Here is a 21,880-nt window from a genome sequence, read left to right as displayed (position 1 = left end):
TCACAGAGTCCAATCGCCTAAACCACATCCATATCTCAGTTACATAAATTTCAAGTTCATCACATGATAAAACAGAGGAAGAAAACAGATGAATTCAGGAATTCAAGAGCCGGAGGAATCAGTTGCATCACAAGAGGCTCCTTTATTCTGTATTTGAAACAACGAAAACAGCAAACACACCACTCGAAGAAGAAATTGGATGCAAAAACTATCAATCAAGACGTCGGAGAAGGTACTCCACTTCGATGTCCTTGGTCAAGGGTATAACCCACTCATCATAGAGACGAGCAACGACCGCAGGATCCACCTTGTACTTGGTTTCATCATCGAAAGTTTTGTCCTCCAAGGTTACGGTTTGCCCGAACACCATGGCTTTCTTCAGCACCCTTCTTTTGACCATCTCTTCGACAGCCTCAAACGTTAACAACTTCATCAAAGCATCCCTATCCTGCACAAGCAGCAAAGAAGAAGCAACTTCGTAATTCTAAGTGCTTTTCTCTTCGAACAGCCAACAGAAGGTAGAACCAGCTGTATCAGTGAAAAGCAACCGATACCTTCGCACAAATTGCTGTCATATAATCTTGTGGAGCATCTCTAAACTTCACCTCCGCAACATACTTGCCATAGTGGATTCTTCGGGAGAGGGCCTGGACAGACAAAATATTCTGCTGAGTGCTCGTCAGATGTATATTGTTCACAGTGACAACGGGCACAAACAAAAATTGATTTTCACCTGCAAACACACAAGATCTGCTGCCGCTGTCGATGTGTAGTTGCCATCATCTCCTTCGACAGTGAATAGCGGGAGCAAATCATTAAAATACATGTTCCAGATGGCATTATTTGCAGTAACAGATGCAGATGCTGGATGGAAGACCTACAATTGGATCATCCTGAGCACGAGTAGAACAGACATCCTAAAATGTGAGACTCAAAGTTTGATGCTCACCTCTGGGAAGTTGTAAGGAATCCCTGATGGTGGAGGAAGATCATCTGGGAAGAAAGATACCTCTTCTGGGTTTTGATATCGACCGAACTGTGACACATTTAAGTGTCATTTTAGCTAATACAAATTCTTAGTAACTGTGAGAAACAAAGATGAAGTTTCACCAATTAGATTAGGATTAGTATGTTGGACTGTCTACTTGGATCATTCGATGCAAAAACTAAACTGTATTTGGATTACCAAAATTTCTTGACTGCAAGAACAAACTAGCACACTGAATACAGTTGATGCAGTAATCTAACTTAGTTTGTTCTTGCAGTCAAGAAACTTTGGCCATCCAATTACAGTTCATTAATGTAGACCGTAATGCAGGGAAAAAGATAGACCTCATGATGAACCGTAAAGGGATCATCGAAAAGGCCAAAATAATGGGTTTCGGATGACATTTCAAAGTATCAGAGGGGTGGATGTTTCACTAATTTATACATAAAGAACAAGATATTTGGTAGGAAAAAGAATAATTATTATCTAGTTGTAGTCCAAATGCTTAAGAACCATGAAGAGAAGTATGAGCCCCTATCTTTCTTTCTAGCATTGCTCTGCAATCACCCGTGCAACAACAGATAAAAAGTTTGGATAGCTTGTTCTTCTAAACAACCAAAGCCAAATGGCATGTTTCTCTAAACAACTCAATTCTCCCACAATCACGAGATCAAAGTTCGCTTCCAACAGGGACCAAATCATCCTATCGATTTCTCCTTAAGAATATGCCTAAAATTCAAGGATCCGATTCTCTAACTGATAAATTTCCCCAAAAGAGGATGCCCAAATTCAAGGACTAAACAAGACCAATTCCTCCTAAAGAAAGCACCCAAATCAAGAGGTTAGATCTTTTCATTAGATTCTAATAGTGACAAATTTCTCATACTAATGAGCAAATTTCCATGGACGAGAACCAAATTCAAGGACCAACTTCTTCTATTCTAGAAGGGACTCATGGTTGGCACCAAAGCCCACAAGCCTCAAATCGTCCTTGACCATATGTAGACTACAAGATGCTTCGAATCCAGGTTAACCCCCCATAAGCGTGGAAGGAGCTACACAGGATCTGGTCAAATGACAAAGGATCCCTTGAATGGTAAGAAATTGACACTAAATAGAAGATCAAGTGACTTCAGAAATGGAACAATTATTACCACTAAAATTCTTTCTTATGGTATATGTATCGTGATCTCTTCTTTGATTCGATAGTCGAGACGCTCTCGTTGGCGAGCACATGACCTATGTGCATGCGATTCTACAGCAAATCGTGAAGTGGGCGGCCAAAAGAATGAGAAAAGAGAGCAAAGACGGGACCTTTGCCTGAAGAACCTCCGCCCCTCTGGCGAAAGCCTCGACGAGGGAGCGGCCCCCCTGTTGGGGGAGCAAGGACGGGTCGTACGCGGGGGCGTTGTAGGGGAACCTGGCCCTCTCGATGAGGGCGAAGACGATGGAGTCCTCCTGCCGAATCAGCGCGTCCCTCACCCATCCCAGCGTCAAATCCTGCGGCGGTGGCGCCTCCTTCTCCTCGTCCATCTCGCTGCAACGGAGGAAGGAGCGCAGAGAGTAAAGAAGAAGAAAGGGAGAAGAGGAGGCGGCGGAGCGAGAAAAAAATGTCGTCTTTTGAGAGAAAGTGGGGAGACCTGGTGGCGGCGGTGGAGTGTTCCGTGGAAGTCATTAGCGCGTGCCGTGGGAGTCGGAGTGGAAGCGAAGGCGAGAGATGCTGCGATTGCGGGAAGCAAGCACTCGATCCTTCTCTTTTGTGACCTTCGTGCGGGACCCGCCGGTGGGGTTCTTTCAATCGCCTCACGGGTATACGGAGACCGGTTGGGACGCGGGTAAGTTTCGTATGGCTCTTCCACCTGAAATCATTAGATCGTTATTACGCGCGTAGCATAGCATATAAACCAACTCAATCATACGGGACATATTATAATGTGCACTCAAATTCTAAAGCTATAATGTTGTATTAATATGTGGAATAATTTGAAAGCTCGATCTCTGTGACAGGAGAAGGTATTTGGGTAATAACAACAAATTTGTCACAAGTGAAAACAGCAAATGATCGGTAAAAACAAATCATTTGTCTTCACACATAGAGAATCCGAGGAAAATAAAATAATAAGTCTTTTTTTTAGTCCAATCACTAATTAACAAAAGTGAAAACTAATTAATCTTCTGTAGTTAAACAATATCTCGATTCTTATATTAAAATATTTATATTGAAATTCTTATAATTATAAAAATAAAATATTTAACTTTATTTATCTGACTATCATCGATTTCACTAACGGAAGATATAGCATATGCATGAATGATATGAAAACGATGAATAAAAAAATATCTTCAATAATGGTGATGGATGATGACACCATGGTGGCCGTTGTAGTATTGATCGACGAAAGCGATATAATAGTCGGTCTTGTCGACAACAAGGAGAAAAATGAGGTAGTCGATCTTGTCGACAACAAGGAGAAAAATGAGGTAGAAATGAGGTTGAGCGGTGAGGCATCTCATCAGCTTTGAAAGATGAAAAGGAAAATGAGATACGATGCATTTGCATCGCTAACGACAAAGAGAGAGAAGGAAAAGGTAAGTAACCAATCTGCTCCTTAGAAATGATGAGGTCATACCAATCAAGAGCAGTTCTGCATTGACTGCTGAATCACAGAGAAAACAGTATACAAGCTGTTGTGTGGAAAGACAACATATAATTTGCAACTATAACACTGCATAGGATGTTTAAAGTATGCTGATCAAGGTCTTGAAACATCTTTTATATTATTAATTCATGACAAGTGTCGACACCTTGTGTGCCGATAAGGAACATTTATTGAACAAAAGCTATCAGCATTGCAACCTAACCATGTCAAGATTAATAGTCAGCAGCTCACACTTGACATTAAAACAGCAGTGTTTCATTGACAAAAGATACAAAGGATAATACAGCAACTCTGCAAGTTGCTCTGCTACAAATTTTGAAACCAGGCACAGAAGCTAATTTTATGGTTTTAGAGAGAAACCAAGTTATAAGAAGTTAAGAGAATATGACCTGAGCATTTCCATCGTACTACGTTGTCATGATGTACTGTGAACCATATTGGCCAAGAATTAGCTCAAGACCAGTATACACCTGAACTGAATTATTCGATTCAATGCATAATAGTGACAGGTTCGATATCCTTGAGGAGACCAACAATCTGGTGCATGGATGGCCTCTTTGGTGGCAAGTCGGCTGTACATAGATAAGCAATTCTTAGTGCTTCCTCCATTTGTTTCTCTGGTCCTGTTTCACAAATCTTTGGATCAATCAATCTCGAGTACTCATTTCTCCTCACCAGATCCCTTGCCCAATGGACCAAAGTAATCTCCTTGTCTTCGGAGTATTCATCTCCAATCGGTTTCTTCCCTGTAATAAGCTCGAACAGCACAACCCCAAATCCATAAACATCGGTTTTTGTAGTTGCCAACGTGTTTTCTAACTCAGAGAATTCCGGAGGAGTGTAACCTGGTGATCCTCGCGACATATCACCCTCCATGATATTCCCCACTATACTTGATAATCCAAAGTCAGCTAACCTAGACTCCATCGCCGAATCAATATAAATGCTACTTGCCTTCACATCTCTGTGAACTATTGGAGGGAAACATCCATGATGAAGAAATGCCAATGCCCTTGCTGCGCCTATTGCAATTTTGTGTCTGAATCTCCAAGTTGTCATTCCTTCAGTGGTAATACTCTGTATGCCAGCATTATCTTGTTCCCATGTATCACTGGTCCAATCTTCGGTCGATTGCAGGCCCAGTGGTAAATCATGGAGTAGATTCTGTAGGTTTCCGTTCTCCATGTAATCATATATAGCAATCCTTTGATCCCCAGCCAAACAGTAACCGGTTAAGGACACTAAATTGGGGTGTTTGATCTGACCAAGTCGCTCGAGCTCTTTCGCAGCTTCCTGATCTGTCACCATTGATCCATGAACCAAAACCTTCATGGCTACATGAATGCCTCCAGGTAGAAATCCTCGGTAGACAGGTCCATACCTTCCTTCAGCCAACAAGGTTCCTTTGTCAAAATGGGATGTCGCACTCAAGAGGTCAGCAAAGGTAAAGTTCAGTAACGGCTTCTCGAAGATGACAACAGAGACAGAGGTAGCAAGCTTGACGTCGGCAACCCAAGTTGTCGAATCCGTCTGAAAGTAGAAGGGGCCAGAAATGTTCTGTTCCTCCCGGTATGACGGTTGCTTGACTGTCCAGGATGGCGTCCTCTTTCGAAGAGCCAGGGCGAGGCTGATCAACCCTGCTAACAAAAAGAACAGTGACAAAGCCAAAGCCAATCCTAACTTGAGATCCTTGTGTTTGTTATCCACAGATCCAATACCATCCGGGTTAACTGCAATGGGGCAGTCACTCTGTGACCCGATGAATGACGATTCCAGTGTTTCAGGTGAAAATTTCATACCACAATAAGTAAGGTTGTTGTAGGAGAAGTTGAAATTTTCCATCACGGGTAGCTTCTGCTGCAAGGACTTTGGGATTTCGCCTGTGAGATTGTTCACCGAAAGATCTATCCCTTGCAGGTTCTTGGTGCTTAGCTCAGGTATGTTGCCGGTAATATGATTCCGGGAAAGGTCCAATACCTTCATGTTAAGCAACCGAGAGATCCGAGGCGGAATTTGGCCGGTGAGATTGGCTTTCGACAAGTTCAGGAACTCCAGGGAAGATGGCATTTCTAGGAGATGAAACTCCTGGCTAGAGAACTTGTTAAATGCGAGATTAAGATGCCTTAGTGAACTCAAGTCCTCCAGACCAGGGAAGAAGTACCCGGTGAGTTCGTTCATCGACATGTCAAGATAAACCAGAGAAGACCAACTGGAGACGGAGCTGTGATGTACCTGAGAGATGAGGCCATGAAACTGGTTGCGGCTCAGGTCCATCACCTGCAGTGGATCCCGGAACACCCCGAGGGCCAGTTCTTGCAAAAGATTGCCCGAAAGATTGAGATAGGTGATCGAATCCAACCCGGATAAATCCGGCATCTTCCCACTGATCTCGTTTTCGGAAAGATCCAGTGTGCTTAGGTTTTTGAAGGCAACACCAAATCCACCAGGCAAACTCCCGCTTAATCGATTGTGAGAAAGATCGATCGCGACCAGAGAGGTGCATCCAAGAATCGCAACGGGAATGCTCGCCTCCAATAAGTTTCTGCTGAGATTGAGGACCACCAAGCTCGACAGCGAGCCCACCTGCGACGGGATCTCGCGGGTGAACCAGTTGTGCGAGAGGTCGAGGCTTTCCATGAGCTTGAAGTTGCCGAGGTTGCTCGGAAGCGGCCCCGTGATCTTGTTCCAGGAGAGGTTGAGGCTCCTGAGCGAGCTACCCGGTTCCGCGAAGTCCAAAGACAGCCCGGTGATGTTGTTGTGGCTGAGATCCAAGACCCGGAGCTCGCTGAGCTGACCGATGGTGGATTCAGGGATAGGACCGGAGAAGCCGAAGCCGGAAGCCACCAAGCTGACGACCCTCTCCTGGCCGTCGCAGGAGACGCCTCGCCATGAACAGACTCGGGAAGAACTGCCTTCGGCAGAGGAAGGCGCCACCTTCATCTTCCGGAAGAAATCAGAGACGAAGAAGGCATCCGTGTTGTTCGGATGCTGCGAGGCCAAGCGCCTCAGCAGCAGAGAAATGATCAAGGAGAAGGCAAAGACGCCGGTGCCCATCGGCGGGAAAGGCTGAGAGAAGAATTTGGCTTTTCCTCTTCCTTCCTCCTTGCCTCCAAACTCTCTCCGCTAACTCAAAAGGAGGCACACCTTCTTAGGACGATGAAGTGGCAACCTTTAGACATCAAAGAAACTCCATCTTTGAAGCACCTCGAGGTCCCAAGCCTCCGCTGGCACCTCTGAGCTCGGAAAAAATGGAGCTTTTTTGTTCTTTTGGGCAGAGCGTGGGAGCTCATGGTTGTCTCGACATGGAGGCTTATGCAAAGACGACAAGGACAACACGGGCGCAGCTGCAGCCTTTTGTCCTGCGAAAGAGCACGACAAGTGATACCTCTGTCTTTCTATCACATGAGAGAAGAGAGATAGAGAGAGAGAGACGGATCAGCAATTATAAGCAAGAGATGGGTAATAAATCAAGGGAAGTGAAACCAAAGGTGTTCGAGTCGGAAACTATTACTGCAGTTGGTATTTTGAGGCACAAACACCAAACAGTCAAGTTAGAAGCTCAAAGCATGTGTTTGGGGGAAATCTGAGATACCCAAATCCAAACAGTGCCGTCGTTGGATTCTAATTACTTGGCAATGTAATAGAACCAAGACAATCCAAGTCTACCGGTTGCGTTATTACAACCGATCCATGATCCACACAAATACCAGAAGTGAAGTAATCCTTGCAAGCAGCACCAACACACAATCATACAAACACTACAATCCTACCTGCTACATGAACATCAAATGCATTCAGCAAGAACACAGGGTGTTGAATGGTGATGTGTTGATATCTTCCTGTGGAGCGAGACCCAACCACAAGGAGGTGAGTGAAAGGGGCGTACCGGAGTTGTACTAAGGTGTACGAAAGCCAAACAGCAAACAGTGTTTCCCGCCCTCGTGAGCACCGAAACGTAGCTTCCACCGCTCCGCCGCCCGCTTCGCAAACATCAAACGCACCATAAAAGTTCTGAGCCCGACGCCACCGACAACCCAAACGTACGTACCTCCGTGCTTGCGCAGCCTGAGCTTGGCCTTCTTCTCACACACGACACTTTGAGGACCAGAGTTGATGGCTGTGCGATCGGTATTCTCGTCGATAGAGCAGTTGACATCTCTACCGTCCGCTGCTGCAACAATTCAAAATCAATGTATAGTTACTGCAGCAGCCAAAGAACACTGACAACAGATGCAAATCCTAAAAAGAAAGTGGGGGAGGAAGAAGCTAAAGATCAACACCATTTCGGTGGGGATAGACCAAAAGGAATCAATCAGCCAACAAACCATGTTTCCATCCATGCTAGATTGTGAATTCAAAAGTTCCAAGCCACCAACCGGAGAAAAATTTGACAATCTGTAAATGGAACATGTTATGTTTGTGATTCTCTGATTTTTAAAACCATATTCTGAAAGAAAAAACTCGAGCATAAATTTTAATCCGATAACAAAACATAATCATATCAAGTAATATGCAACCGCAGAATTATGCTTTAGAGAAAAATAAAGGTTGGATATTACAAGTTACATTCAAACATGAGCAAAGTAGAATGTAGTTTTCTCCAAATCTACTTTTTATAAATTCAGCAAGATCGGGCAATAGAATTCTTTGGGATCAATGTCAAATCTACAATACTCGGAAAATTTGTGAAGCATCGCATGTTACTATTCACATATGAGATGACCGAGTGCTGGGAAGAGGTGCATATAAAAGGGAAAAGGAAGCCTAAGGAAGGCAACATATAAGAGCAATATACTGGCAGAACGAGCTTTACCTGCAGAACCATGTAGAAAGAGAATTTTGTTATTCCGCTATCTCCATATCTGGGATTTCTGATACTTCCCTTGTTCTTCAAGCTGATACTTGACAGCACTATATCTGAAGAAGAGGATACAGTGAAGAGAAACACTAGGTAATTTGGCATTACCAAGAATTAAATACTTTGTCAGGGTAGTGAACTGACACATAGAATTGGTGTGATTTAGTTTGCTCTGATAAATAGCTACAACAATATGATTTTGGTTGAGTTGCAATTCTTTCTTGCAATTTGCGTATTACGACAGATACAACAAATGTACAAAAATAGACACACAAGTGGCAAATTTAAACATCCCAAAGAAATGCAAAGTCATGACAGTATCTACGGAGGATGAATTCAATCTAGTGAAACTAATCAGAACAAACTGAACTAAATCCAATTTGATGAAATGAAACTGATCATAATCTCGGACTGGCCAGGTTTTGGAGCATATAATGATTAATTCACATTGTTTTCTGCGGTTCGCCGATAAATCAGAGACACCAAGACGCTCGAACAAATTCTTTTTGCAAATATGGAATCGTTGGAAACTCAAATACAAGGAAAAAAATTATCTACACTTATGAAGATCAGGTGGTTGCTCGGTTCAAAATATTAATTTTATCACAAGTGGCAAGATTTGCAACACGAATCGCCAAAACAGAAACATATCGGTCAGACTTTATCCTTATAATCACAAATAGAATTGTTCTCATGATATGATTCTGATATAACCAGCCTTGAGTTGTTAATTACATGCCGAAACTAGAAAGATGACATATAGTTTTCCAGAAACAGAATAAAAGGGGCGGCAGAGTGTATGATATTCATGTCAGTCAATGTACAGTTTTACGCCTGCAAACATCGGAGACAGAATGAAAGTTGTATTTGAATGACCGTTCAGGTTCCACTAAATTGGAAACAATGGCTTCCTTGATGATGATCATTGAAAAAAATAGTTAAAACATACATGAACAAATTCGCATATGTTGTAGAATTAATTTTCATTGTAATTCCTTCTATTTACAGCATAACATAGTTCTAACATTCTATCTAAACCTTCATGAAGAACCATCCAACTTGTTCTTTAGGTTTGGCTTTCATAACTGTGCCAGTATATATTAGTGTTATGTTTTAAGTTAACTATCAATAGGATTTACTTCCTTGACGACTTTAACATGTTCGGCAAGTCCTAGCGACGAACACAATTCTACGAAGTACAAAAGGTCGGTTGTTGGTATAGGAAAGCATACAGCATGTAAAGGATAAACGGTCAGTGTTAACTGAGAGGATCAAGTTTCCAGACAAACCTGTAAGTTTACTCCCTTGATGCCTTTCTCATATCCTGCATGACCCGGTGGAGAACTCAATCCTACAAAGAACAAAAGTTAGGTAACTCATATAGGAAAGCACACAGTAGTTGGTATAAGCACTTCAGAATTTGAAAGTCCTCAGGCTTTGCATGTACATACACAGAGAAACACAATAGCCATATAATGAAAAAGTACAAATTAGAGATTTAGACAACAGGTAAAACTTTTCTAAAATTAAAATGCTGTACTCATGCCAAGCACTTGATGTAGCTTCCGTATCACAAAATTTCCAGTGATATAATAACATGCAATTAGCATAATATTTTTCTACTGAGGACATCCCAATATACCATTCATACTGACAGAAAGGCACCAGAAATTGAACCAAATGAATTATAATAGACTGACAAGTGTATGTTAAATACCTCGATACTGTCCCTGAAATCACTAGCATGGTAAATACCTACAGCAAGCATGAAAGTTTGCATACAAAATGTGCAGGCACCTTAACTAATACAGTATGGTAAAGCCCTAAATGTATGGGATAGTATTGCAATGAACTAAGCATCCGAGAACCCTAATCACTGTAAATAAATAATTTTCATATTAGAAAATGGCAGGTGATAGCTGACAAAACAGATGTTCAAACAAAAAGAAGGATTATCCGGAATGATTATGCGTTCTGCCAATTGGGCACATATTAGAACTTCGGTGGATGATGCTTAAACAATAGATGGGTTGGCTAGCCAAATAAGTTCAGAGGTACCGTTGCTCAATTATATTAGTGAATAATATTTTAACATCACTACATTAGAATGTTCATACATGGATTCTAGCATTGATCCAGACATGATAGTTAAAAGTTACACCACAAATTTTATTGAAACAGGATTTATTTTGGGTCTCAGTGCCAGAACTTAGATAATTCTATTTTAACTCGGTTGGACTTGGGTAATGGCTAGATCTAAACCTACAGAAGAAAAAGTCTCCAATGTCTTGTTGAAAATAATTCCTTAATTCTTGATTCTAGACAATAGGTACTTCTCCTTCCTGATTCTGTCATATTAGTATATGGAAGGTTGACAGATGGAGACTTGTGATGCCATCTAGAGTGCAAGAAAAATTGAAACCTTTTATGTGACCATTACATAATGCAAGGTTGACGATAAATTAATAATATACAGTGAAAATGAATTCCTATTTCATCGATCTGATAGCTGTGCAACTTGAACAATCAGACTACAAATCACCTTTCTTCAAATGCAAGTTTATATAAAGCAAGGATGGAATCACAAGCTCTGCATCACCAGCCATTTCAATTGCATGAACATAAAACCTGGCCAGCAAAGGTGGATCTACACCAAGAGCCATGTGAACTTCTCAATCTTCACAAGGGTAGAACAGACTGGTCTCTCTATGTAGAATAATACTTGGTTTCGTTTAATATTTTAGGAGTGAATATGACCAGTATTAATTCCACCTCTGATGATTGCAGTATAAAATTGTTATGATAATGTCACGCTCTTAATCAGTATGAATTTGACACCTAAAACCTTTATGGAATGCCAAAAAACCATTATAGGGTGCTGAGATTTTTCTTGGGTACTTTGGAGATCTGCTGATGCATAGAGTGCAGAACCAGGGCAGATGAAACAAGGAATTTGTTTGACTGCTAAAATTTTTATATTTATAATTTATATCATTTGTGACACTTTTGACATCAAACTCACAATTGAAGTCCCAAATATTTATCGACATTCATAAATTTTGGAAAAGAAAAACACAAGAGAAGAGATTTAACATACTAGGCGACAGTATTGGTTAATAATCATGTACACACAGTTGCTATGTCTTCAGAAACTAAGATTATGGATTAATAAATTTTGTCATGAAATTCCGACTACAGAATTAAGAATTGAAACAAGCAACTTAACCCTTCTGTCGAAATTGATAATGCAATATGCATTAAAAATATCATCAAACTAGAATTGCAAAAGACTACAGAGAATTATTGTATAGGTTAATCGGTGATACATATTGACATAAAAGTTAAGAATACTGGAGAACAATGAAGAAATAAACTTAAAACCAGGAGAGTCATAAGTGATTAAAAATAGGATTTGTCTGAAAGAAAAACAAATTGGGATGTGAATACCAAGATCCATAGCTCTCTAATTAATATAGGCTCATACAATCAAAACTGGCCATTTTCAACCACAGCCAGTGAAAGGTATTGAGACCAATGAAATTAATCAATATAAGCCGTGCCAGACACAAGTTAAATCATAACAGCAAATTCAATAGAATAATTTAAACCAATATTGCTCAATAGTAGAAGTGGATGTCACATGAAAGAATAAATAATTTGAGTAATTCAAATGAAACTCCAATAACTGATGACAAAAGAAAGTTGCATATGATGTCTGGATCTGAAGCATTTATATAACATCTCTACAGTTGCATTGATTTGAATTCATTGTTTAGTAAAGAAGTTCATGTTTGCTTAAAGCAGTTTTACTACAATTTACATGGGAAAGATTTGAGTTGTTAATACTCGCTCCAAGTTTATCAAATGCCTGGATTATGGGATGATGCAGTGCATGATGAGTATTTAATTCTCCTAAATTTCAACATAATAAATTCTCAAGTTATTGATTTAAAGAAGATGGTTTGTATCTTGCAAAAACTATTAAAGCTCTCAATCACCAAGTACAAAGCATCAAGAATTATTGATGTATTATAATTTGTACTTGACTTTTAGAAAATTATGATCAATTAACTAGGTGGCTGAATGATTTAATGCACAAACCATATAAAAGGGGAGGAGAGGAAAATTAGTAGGGTATTTAGTATTTGAAATCATATCAAACTTTTGTATCTTTGAACTACTAATCTTAGTCATCTCTTAAAAATACAGAGTTCTCTTTTATTCTCTCATATTTCACTTCTTTTTCTCATCCCCTTATCTTTTCTTCCTCTTAATTCACATTATTTGGTGTCAAAGTCTTCCATTGCCAATGGAATTCATTCTTCTTATGACAATCGGAAAAGACAAGGGTAACATGGTGAAGGAATGATGCAACCAAATAGAGATAAAAGGGATGCATAAATTGAAGCACTACGAAGATAAGTTGAGCTTACCATGCACCTTGAGCGTCAAGATATCCATGGCCTAGAGACTCAAGCTATGGTTATACAATGATAAATTCAAAGACATGAATCATTTTCCATCTAGAGAAGTTCTAGGAGACTCATCCATGGAGAGGTTTCTTCGTGCAAATGACAACATTAAGATTTACTTATCGGAGTTCCATGGTCAACTTCAATCTGAAAAGTTTTTTTATTAGCTTAGTGTCGTTAAGAAATTCTTTGAGTACAAAAAGACCATAAGTAAAATGAATTACTACAAGACTTCGATATTATTCTTTAATCTGATAGGATAAGGTGCAAAATATGCATCTTCAGAAAGGAAAGATCAAGATTTTTATCTTGGACAAAGATGATATCTCTTCTCCATGAGAATTTTCTTCCATTTCATTATGTTCAAACTTTTTTTTTACAATTTAGCAATCTATAACAAGCTAGCAAAACCATCATCGACTACACTAAAGAATTCTACAAATTGATGGTTTGAATAAGATTATAAGATGAAAAAACAACTCATTATAATATATGTTGGCAGCCTACAATTTGGAATGTAGTGAAGATGTAACAATCGGAGGTTATATGATACTTATCAATTAGCACTAAAAGTTGAAACAAAACTTGTTATAATGCTAGTGGATCAAAAACTAGCAAAATCATAAAAAAAAATGCATCTAAGCTAACTCCTACCAGCTGTGGAGGACAATTTATTCGCACTAGTCACATTCCTACTTACTTCATATGCAAATAAGTTGGGTATTAGAGTGCCCAAATAGATAAGCTGATGCACACATCAACTTTGCCAAAAAAAAAAAGAAAATGCCAATGAACAACTTAAAGATCTTAGAGAACCAAAATATGATGAAGACCTCGAGGAGGCTTCTAAAGAAATTGCACCCGAAGAAAATGAATGTATGATAATTCATAGAGCGTTTGCTACTCAAGAGATAATTCTAATGAAGAATAAAAATGAAATAATATTTAAGACATGCTACAAGTCTCAAGGCAATTATTTTGTTATTAATGGTGGCAGTTGTGAAAATATTGTCTCGAGATATGATAGACAAGCTCAAGCAAAAAATAGAACCACATCCAAAACCATATCAGATTGCATAATTCAAAAAAAGCAATGAGGTACGAGTTAGTAAATTATGCTTATTTTCCTTTTCAATAGGCAAAAACAAAAAGATAATGGGTGGTGTGATGTAGTACTAGTGGATATGAGCCGTATATTCTTGGGAAGACCATGGGAACATAATAGGTGTGTTATCCAATAGAAAGAACACCTATACTTTTAAATTAAATAAAGTTAGAATTGTGCTTTTGCTATGGAAAGAGGAGTTTGCTCCCAGACCTTTAACCGAAAGATAGGAAAATAACTTCCTCACCTTAAATAAGTTTAAAAGAGAAAATGAAGTTGCATTTATGTTAGTTGCTAAATAACACATGTAGCCAAAATTCAAAGACATTAGCTTTGAAGAATTTCCTAGTGCCTACCTAGAAAATTTTGAGCCTATGCATCATTATGGTTCTATTAACTCCAAAGAAGGATGAAACTTAGCCAATGTGCGTTGATAGTCTAGCTATCAACCAAATCACCATCAAGTATAGATTCCCTATTCCACGAGGATATATTTGATATTCTTATTGGCACATAATTTTTCTCCAAAATTATTCTTAGAAGATGTTGTCATCAAATTTGTATTAAACCAAGGGATAAATGAAAAACCATGGTATGCAATTTCGAATGGTACCGCCCGGTACGAGCGGTACGTACCGGTCCGATTGCATACCGGTATGCAGATTGTCCGTTACCGGACGGACTGTGCGACCGTGCTACAGTGCTACCGTTCGGTACAGTGCTGCAGTAAGAGGAAATCGCTCGGTAAGTCCTGGTGTACCGTTCGGTATGACGGTACCGTACCATACCGAGCCAACCTCGAAACACCGGTACGGTACAGTATTGCATACCTTGTGAAAAACTACTTCCAAGATTCAACAACTTTCAAGACCCAATCTTAAAATTGATCCCACAACAAAGTATATTGATACATTGTATGCCATTAGTACAACAATGTCATGATGGTTGTAGTTTAATCATCATGAATCACATGTGTCCGAGAAGATTATGAGATGATTGTCGCATGTATTAGTGCGAAGAATAGAGAATATTAGAAGTTCTATTTTCATCATTGATCTACCACTCCATATCATAAGATTGATCATCATACTACTACTCGAAGAAGAGTGACCAACTATCCCCACAATGTTGTTGGCCGTAAGATTCTCCATAATACGACGGTTGTAAATATGATGAGCTTTGCTATATGTTAAAATAAGTTAAAAGAGGGAGAAGGACTGTTTGAAATAAGATAATCTCAACCTTTAATCAATAATGGTCAAAATCGAACCATTATCGATATGGACCCCATATCGCTCAATACGGGGTCATGTAACATGTAACGCTCGATATAGGATGATCCGCATATCAATCCCCTATCGGACCACTACATACCGCTCGTACTAGGTGGTGTACCACGGTACGACGAACCTTATTCCTATCAACCTTAAAAGAAAAAAAAAGCTATATGTAATCTACTATGCTTTGTAGAAAGATAGATTGAGTAATCATTTTGAGAACCTTGCTGCATAAACACTTTTACCAATTCTCAATGCTTTGTAGAAAGATAGATTGAGTAATCTACTATGATGCTTCGTTGCAAAAGGCCAAAACAATGAAATATTATGCTACCTCACGTTGAATTTGCTTATAACACTATGATTAATCATTCTACCATCAATTGGTCACTGGTGATTGTTTAGTATCATATTTTATCTGCTATCTAGACCTTACTAAAATACCTGAATCACCTTTATTAAGTCAAAAGAGAGGGTTTAGCTATTACCATAACAAAAATTCATGAAGAAATCAGAAAGAAGCTTAAAGCTAGCAACCAAGTTTACAACAACAACAAAAAAAGGCCAATAAGCATCATCATGTGAAGATCTTTGAAGGAGGAGATCTTGTTTGGGTCTATTTGAAAAAAAGAATATTTTTTAACAAGAATTTACAATAGACTCAAAAAAAAGAAAATTAACCCCTTGCAAAGTTCTCAAGAGAATCAATGATAATGGCAATGCTTAAACTTCCTCCCAATGTTCACACTTACACTGCATTCAAAATCAAGACTTATCAATTTATCATTAAAAAATGATTAGAAAAATTCTTTCTCACCTAGGGAGGATGACGTAGTGCATAATGAGCATTGAATTCTCCCAAATTCTAACATAATAAATTCTCAAGTTCAAACTCATCAAATTTTAAGAAAATGATTTGTACCTTGTAAAGACTATTAAAACTTAATTATGTATTACAATTTATGCTTGATTTTTAGAAAATTATAATTTATTAACTGTGTGGTTGAGTGATACACTATACAAACTATCTATAAAAGGAGAGGAGAGGAAGGTTGATATGATATTCTAGTTTGAAACCATATCAAATTTTGTATCTTTGAGCTACTAGCTCTTAGTCATCTCTAGAAAAGAGAGCTTTATTTTATTCTCTCATATTTCACTTCTATTTCTCACCCTTCTTTTTCTTTCTCTTGTTTCACATCAAATTTTCTATCTCTCAAAACCTAATATCAACAAAAATCTACAAGTCAACATGTGCACATGTCATATGATAAAAAAAATCCTTGGGTCTAACCTTGCATCAATATAACAAAGAGTGGGGACTCCTTTAGATAATCCACGCAGACATACAAAGTTGATCATAACTGTTGGCATAAACTATATCTTCCAAAGGACAAAACTATGAATATTGGCAAAAAGAAAAACAAACCATCACCTTCATTACGAGTAATAGATCTCCATGTGAAAATCATGAATTATAGGTGACTTACTCATGTAGGCTCCTACTTGGTGGTTTCCTCAGGAATCATTTGGGATGTGCACAAACATGGAACCAATCTGTCCATAGAAGCACTTTTCTCTACAACACCCAAGAAAATTATTAACTGAAAACTAAAACAATCATGTCAATAAGTCTGATCCCAAGCTCAAGGACTATCATACACCCATGATCCCCAATTGGATTTGTCATCTAGTTCCTAACATTAACATATGAAATTTAGTTTGTCTGGTCTCCTTTTCTCAAAAGAAAATGTTTGTTCAGCAAACATTGTCAAGAAGATAATAGATCATTGTAATTGAAATAACCAAATGCTAAGTTTGTCTGACAGTAACCAAATGTAATTACCTGTGGTCGCTGGATGTGCTTCTGTTTAGTCTTCGTTTAACGTCACCACCATTCACTGGAAATTATATTCCATTAGTACAGCAGAAGAAAGCTGATGTATATATGTCAAAAATCTGACTTTGTGCATATAAAGTAAGTCTAAATATCATGCTAGTGAACCCGTAGATGGTAATAACAATGATGCTGTCATAGTAATTCTACTAGCCATTTAATCATTCACAGTGATCCATAGGCCTCACATTTTGGTAGAGCCATAACCTTGGACTTAATATCCTTTAATTTAAGGTACAATAGTGCTTTTAAACTCATTTAAGCATAGTATGCCTGACTCTACCACTGTTAACATCAACAATCATCTGGATGTTGTAGGATGGGAAAAAGCGAAACTAGACAATGGAATAGGGGATTATATCTTCAAAGTAATCAAATTGAACCAATATCAAGTCATTTTAACTGTCTTATGGCTTAGACTTCACCTCAGGTAAACAGTGACTCACATTGAACAAAAGAGAATCACCCCCTTACCGGAAACAAGCTAAACTATCAAAGACATGATCCAAAACAGATCATAACCAATGATGCTACAAAAGATGAGATCATTCTGAGGGTAACTTGAAAAGAAAAATATATGATGAGGGAAAACAGTTTAATATAGGATAGTCCAGAACACACCTACAGATGGCCGGGTCAAATGAGGTATGTCAAATAAGATTAATAGTGTGAGGACAGATAAGATGAGGACCTAAAAGAAACTTCATCTCAAACAAATAAAATTATATTACTGCTCTTAGTTTAATTAGGATATTGAAATAAGCAAAGCTCGATGGTACAAAAAGATCAATTTAATTAACCCATAAAAGTATGAAAACTATGGCTTGTATTCTTAATTCTTAAGTGCAACATTGGCACTATGACCTCCATTATGTTAAGTCCTGTGACAAAGAAGATTTCTTTCATGGAAGGATTTAGAATCAAAGGCACAATCATGTGGCACCTTATTGGCTTCATGATAAGCATAGCCCGACTAAAGAAATATTGAGATGGAGGTTGGATGCACCAAGTGGTCCACTGCAGGTTCATTTTGATAAATGACAACATGAACATCAATTTTCATGGGATGGACTGTCTCAAGACATGTTAGATTTTATCTACCATAGCTGCACCTATGGATAGCAATTATCCACTCACAATATCCAAATCATCATGATGAGGTGCATCCCAGCTACCAATAATGGCATCCAAGCAAGGTAATCCGGATATCTAAAAGAAGAGAAGGTTCAATTGTTAAAGTTGATGAGAGCATATGAATGTTTGGCCTTGAATTCACCTTATATATGCCTCTTTGTTTTATGGTTACAGACATAAACAAGGGATATAAGTGTGTATTAGTACACTAACCTATCCAAGCTAGAACATTGTTTTCCATTTGTCATGCCATCAAGAAAAGATTATGGTAAAAAGAGGACGAGCTCCATGGTTCTTCTCATAACATTGCTTTCCATCGTGCATACCTTAAGATTCTAAAACTCCTTCAGAGGTATATGTTCCATGTCATAGGCATGGAATTTATAGATACCAACTCTATATTTCTGGGTTGCAACCAAGAGTTTAATAAGATCCATCTTTGTACGGTCAGGCAGGTCCTGTTATATTCGAACAATTCCTATTACATTTCTCTTCCACTTGGAAATTGCTTGCTGCTAAAGCATCCAATCAAGACAAATCCAGTTGAATAATTTGCTTTAACGATCATATCTCGAACCTAAAACCCTGATCCAATAAACACATACTTCAAGATTCTAAATTTAGCTTCTTCACCTATAATGCACAAGGTCCAAGAACTGCACCATTTCATGATGAATCTTATGTTGTAATCTGTAAAAAAATTCATATTATCATAATCTGATTCATCGGACTAACAATAAACCATCTTAAGTGGTATAACAAACTGAAGCAACAAGAGAAGAAGAGAAGAATGTCTAGCCAGAAGTCCTACCACCAAAGTGAAGAAAGCAGTAGAAAAGTCATCTTCTTCCATTGTTTCAAAAGAATCAGTCAACCTACCACGAGGAATTGTAGACCACAGGCAAAGGTGATATTCCAAAACAAAAACATAAAGAAAAAAACTTGTGGGGACAGAGAAAACACTAAGCACAATGATGTTTTGTGGTAACAGCCTTCCTGAAGGAGAGAGAGAGTGGTGGGCAGAAGGGAGAACGACAGCCAAGAAAACGAAAAATATCGACCACAGATTATTTCCAGTCAAAAGCGACACCTTCGTGGAGTAAGCTGGTGCAGCGATGATGCCACCGTCAAACTGGGATTCAACGACAAAAGATCAAAAGCACCTACAACATGCCAGATATGGGAATGCCAAGAAACACCGCTTATCTTCCCATTCCATCGGCCCAACAAAGGCATGTGGAGAAACAAAGTCGAAGATGGTGAACATGAGCAACACTTCCCAAACCAAGCATCGACTACTCATCAAGAAGAAAAGAAAGAAAGAAAGAAAACTCTAGTGCGCCATTATCCGAAATAAGAGACAGTTCTGTCGGAAAGGATGGAATCTTTATGCTCTAAGGTTGTCATAACAGGGAAACATCGCTTACAGATCATGGCGTGTAATGAATCTTTCTTCAACTCAGCAAAGCAACGACCGATGAGTGCGGCGAGGTAATGGTCTAAGAAAGGGGGCAAAGAGTTAGAAGGAAGAAGAAGACATACTGGGAACTCATGGCGTGTCATCAAGACTGAACCTTTCTCCGACGTGGTGAAGCAACCGTGGAAGACGGTAGAGATGAACTTCGAGATCACCTTCCCTCCATAAATCCCTACAGCTTCATCCCATCTTCCTTTCCGAAATACTCCAAATCCTGTCCAAAACAGGCAAAAAAAAAAAAAGAAGAGACAAGGAAGAGGGAGAAAAAAAGGGCAAGCAAACAACAAAGAAGACAGAAGAGAAAGAAGGGCAGGACGTGTCAAACAGTGGCTCCCGTCAAGGCCGCACACTCTGTTGAATGAGAGGCCTAGTGTACTCTCCTCTCTCTCTCTCTCTCTCTCTCTCGCTCGAATCCAACCCACGCAGAGACGGACAGTCCCCTCCCTCCAACCCACCTGCCTTCTCAAAAGTCACGCTTCCTCCTGCACAATTTCCTTAATTATCCGAAAAATCTGACCAACAATTTCTTGAACAAAGGCAAATAATTAAGAAAAGAAGCCATTTAGGCACGCAACGCCAAGAGATTTAACGACATCAAGCATCGGTCTCTCTTCGCCCGGAGAAATCCGACGGGCGGACAGGCAGATAAGATAAGACCGACAGCACAGCAAAGCGAAGCGAAGCACGGATCGAGACGAAGCTCCCGAGAGGAGATCGGCGACGGATAAGCACGGAAGGGGAACGGGATCGCATCTCCAGGCATGGCTCAAAAAAGGAAGGAACAACAAAAGGCTGACAGGAAGAGAAGTGAGCACGCAACGGAAACAGCACCGTCGCATGCCATTTTCCCCCGCTGTGTGCTCACTCTCTTCTGTCAACCCCCCTCGCATGAAATCTCCTCCTCCTCCTCCTCCTCCTCGAGATCCCCATCCCTCCTCCTCTCTCTCTCTCATCTGCCTGCAAAATATAGGGTTTGGGGGAGGAAGTTCTCTCTCACTCTCTCTCCTTCCGGTCTTGAGGTAAGCTATCGGATACCAAAAGAACCGAAGATGTAATTTGAGTAAATAGGAGGGTTGGGAGTTGTGGGATACAGTAACAAAGGGTTTTAATTTGATGATGACATGTCATATTTATCTAGTCTGATAATAATACTAATAATAATAATAATAATAATATATTTAGTTATCCTATATATTCTAGTTTTAGAAGGTGTCAATTAATTTAATTAGTAAAAATTTTGATGATTTTTTTAATAAGATTCTGAAGTTAAATCTAACCTTCTTCATTTATTGTCTATAAAATTAAACTAAATTAAATTAAATAAAAATAAAAATAAAAGAGGCTGTGGATTAGGGGACGTACGTGTCGATCAGGGGGAAGAAGGGGTGTCGATGGGCCCCGCTAATGCCGGTGCCGTGATGAGCGGATGGGACTGCGTCACTGTGCGGATTACAGGTACGAATTGCCGGTCGCTTATTATTATTTGTTACCGCTCTTTCCCGGACCCCAGTAAGACTAATTAGGAGGCGACGTGGGTCCCACAATTCGATTTGTTCCTTCGGTTCGACATTGACTTTGTGTTTGTGTGTGCTGACTTTTGGTAATGGAGACGTTCTTTCGAAACTTCAAATATGGGCAAAAATTACTTTTAAAAATTATATGAGATTTCGACCGAGAAAATTATCGAGAATATCTATTTATTTTTATTTATATAAATGTATTCTACTCATAACTATTATCAAGAATAGAAGGTTTAAATAAAAATAAAATTATCAATAATTCCATGAAAATATGGATGGTTTTGTTTTTTTAAATAAGATATAAATATTAAAATATAGTAAACTATATAACTATAATAATGAAATATATGATCGAACAAACGACCAACAAACTCATACTTTGTAAGACTAAGTGCAAAAAACTCACATAAGTACAATGACTTAAGATCAAAAAAATAAGTAATGATCGAAGACCGTAAGACGAGTTGAGTTCAAACAACAAGACTAATTATT

General features: G+C 38.9%; 2 protein-coding genes across 18 annotated transcripts; both read right to left on the bottom strand.

Annotated features, from left to right (window-relative positions):
* Positions 1-13: 13 nt before the first annotated feature.
* On the bottom strand, positions 14-4,173 carry LOC135643179 (chorismate mutase 2, cytosolic-like). Its single transcript, XM_065159855.1, has 7 exons — positions 4,038-4,173; positions 2,629-2,847; positions 2,303-2,525; positions 950-1,036; positions 734-877; positions 555-647; positions 14-448 (listed from the first exon to the last, which is right to left on the bottom strand). Exons 1-7 carry the CDS (start codon positions 4,049-4,051, stop codon positions 212-214), a joined length of 1,017 nt encoding a protein of 338 aa, XP_065015927.1. The 5' UTR covers positions 4,052-4,173; the 3' UTR covers positions 14-211.
* LOC103990569 (probable LRR receptor-like serine/threonine-protein kinase At2g24230) lies at positions 3,855-20,899 on the bottom strand. 17 transcript variants are annotated; one of them, XM_065159841.1, is made up of 9 exons: positions 19,966-20,899; positions 19,819-19,890; positions 17,207-17,261; positions 16,851-16,939; positions 9,796-9,857; positions 8,462-8,565; positions 7,974-8,043; positions 7,535-7,819; positions 3,855-7,007 (listed from the first exon to the last, which is right to left on the bottom strand). In XM_065159841.1, the coding sequence occupies exon 9, from the start codon at positions 6,700-6,702 to the stop codon at positions 4,138-4,140; it is 2,565 nt and encodes an 854-aa protein (XP_065015913.1). In that variant the 5' UTR covers positions 6,703-7,007; positions 7,535-7,819; positions 7,974-8,043; positions 8,462-8,565; positions 9,796-9,857; positions 16,851-16,939; positions 17,207-17,261; positions 19,819-19,890; positions 19,966-20,899; the 3' UTR covers positions 3,855-4,137. The 17 variants fall into 17 exon arrangements, with proteins under 17 accessions (XP_065015913.1, XP_065015916.1, XP_065015915.1 ...); XM_065159844.1 differs by lacking the exon at positions 16,851-16,939 and adding an exon at positions 12,940-13,125; XM_065159843.1 differs by lacking the exons at positions 16,851-16,939; positions 19,819-19,890 and adding an exon at positions 12,940-13,125 and having other exon boundaries at positions 19,934-20,899.
* Between the last annotated feature and the right edge of the window lie 981 nt (positions 20,900-21,880).

Source organism: Musa acuminata, chromosome BXJ3-7 (assembly GCF_036884655.1).
Source record: "Musa acuminata AAA Group cultivar baxijiao chromosome BXJ3-7, Cavendish_Baxijiao_AAA, whole genome shotgun sequence".
NCBI lineage: Eukaryota > Viridiplantae > Streptophyta > Magnoliopsida > Zingiberales > Musaceae > Musa > Musa acuminata.
The sequence above is the reverse complement of the archived record's forward strand: the minus strand, read 5'-3'. Positions and strand labels throughout refer to the sequence as shown.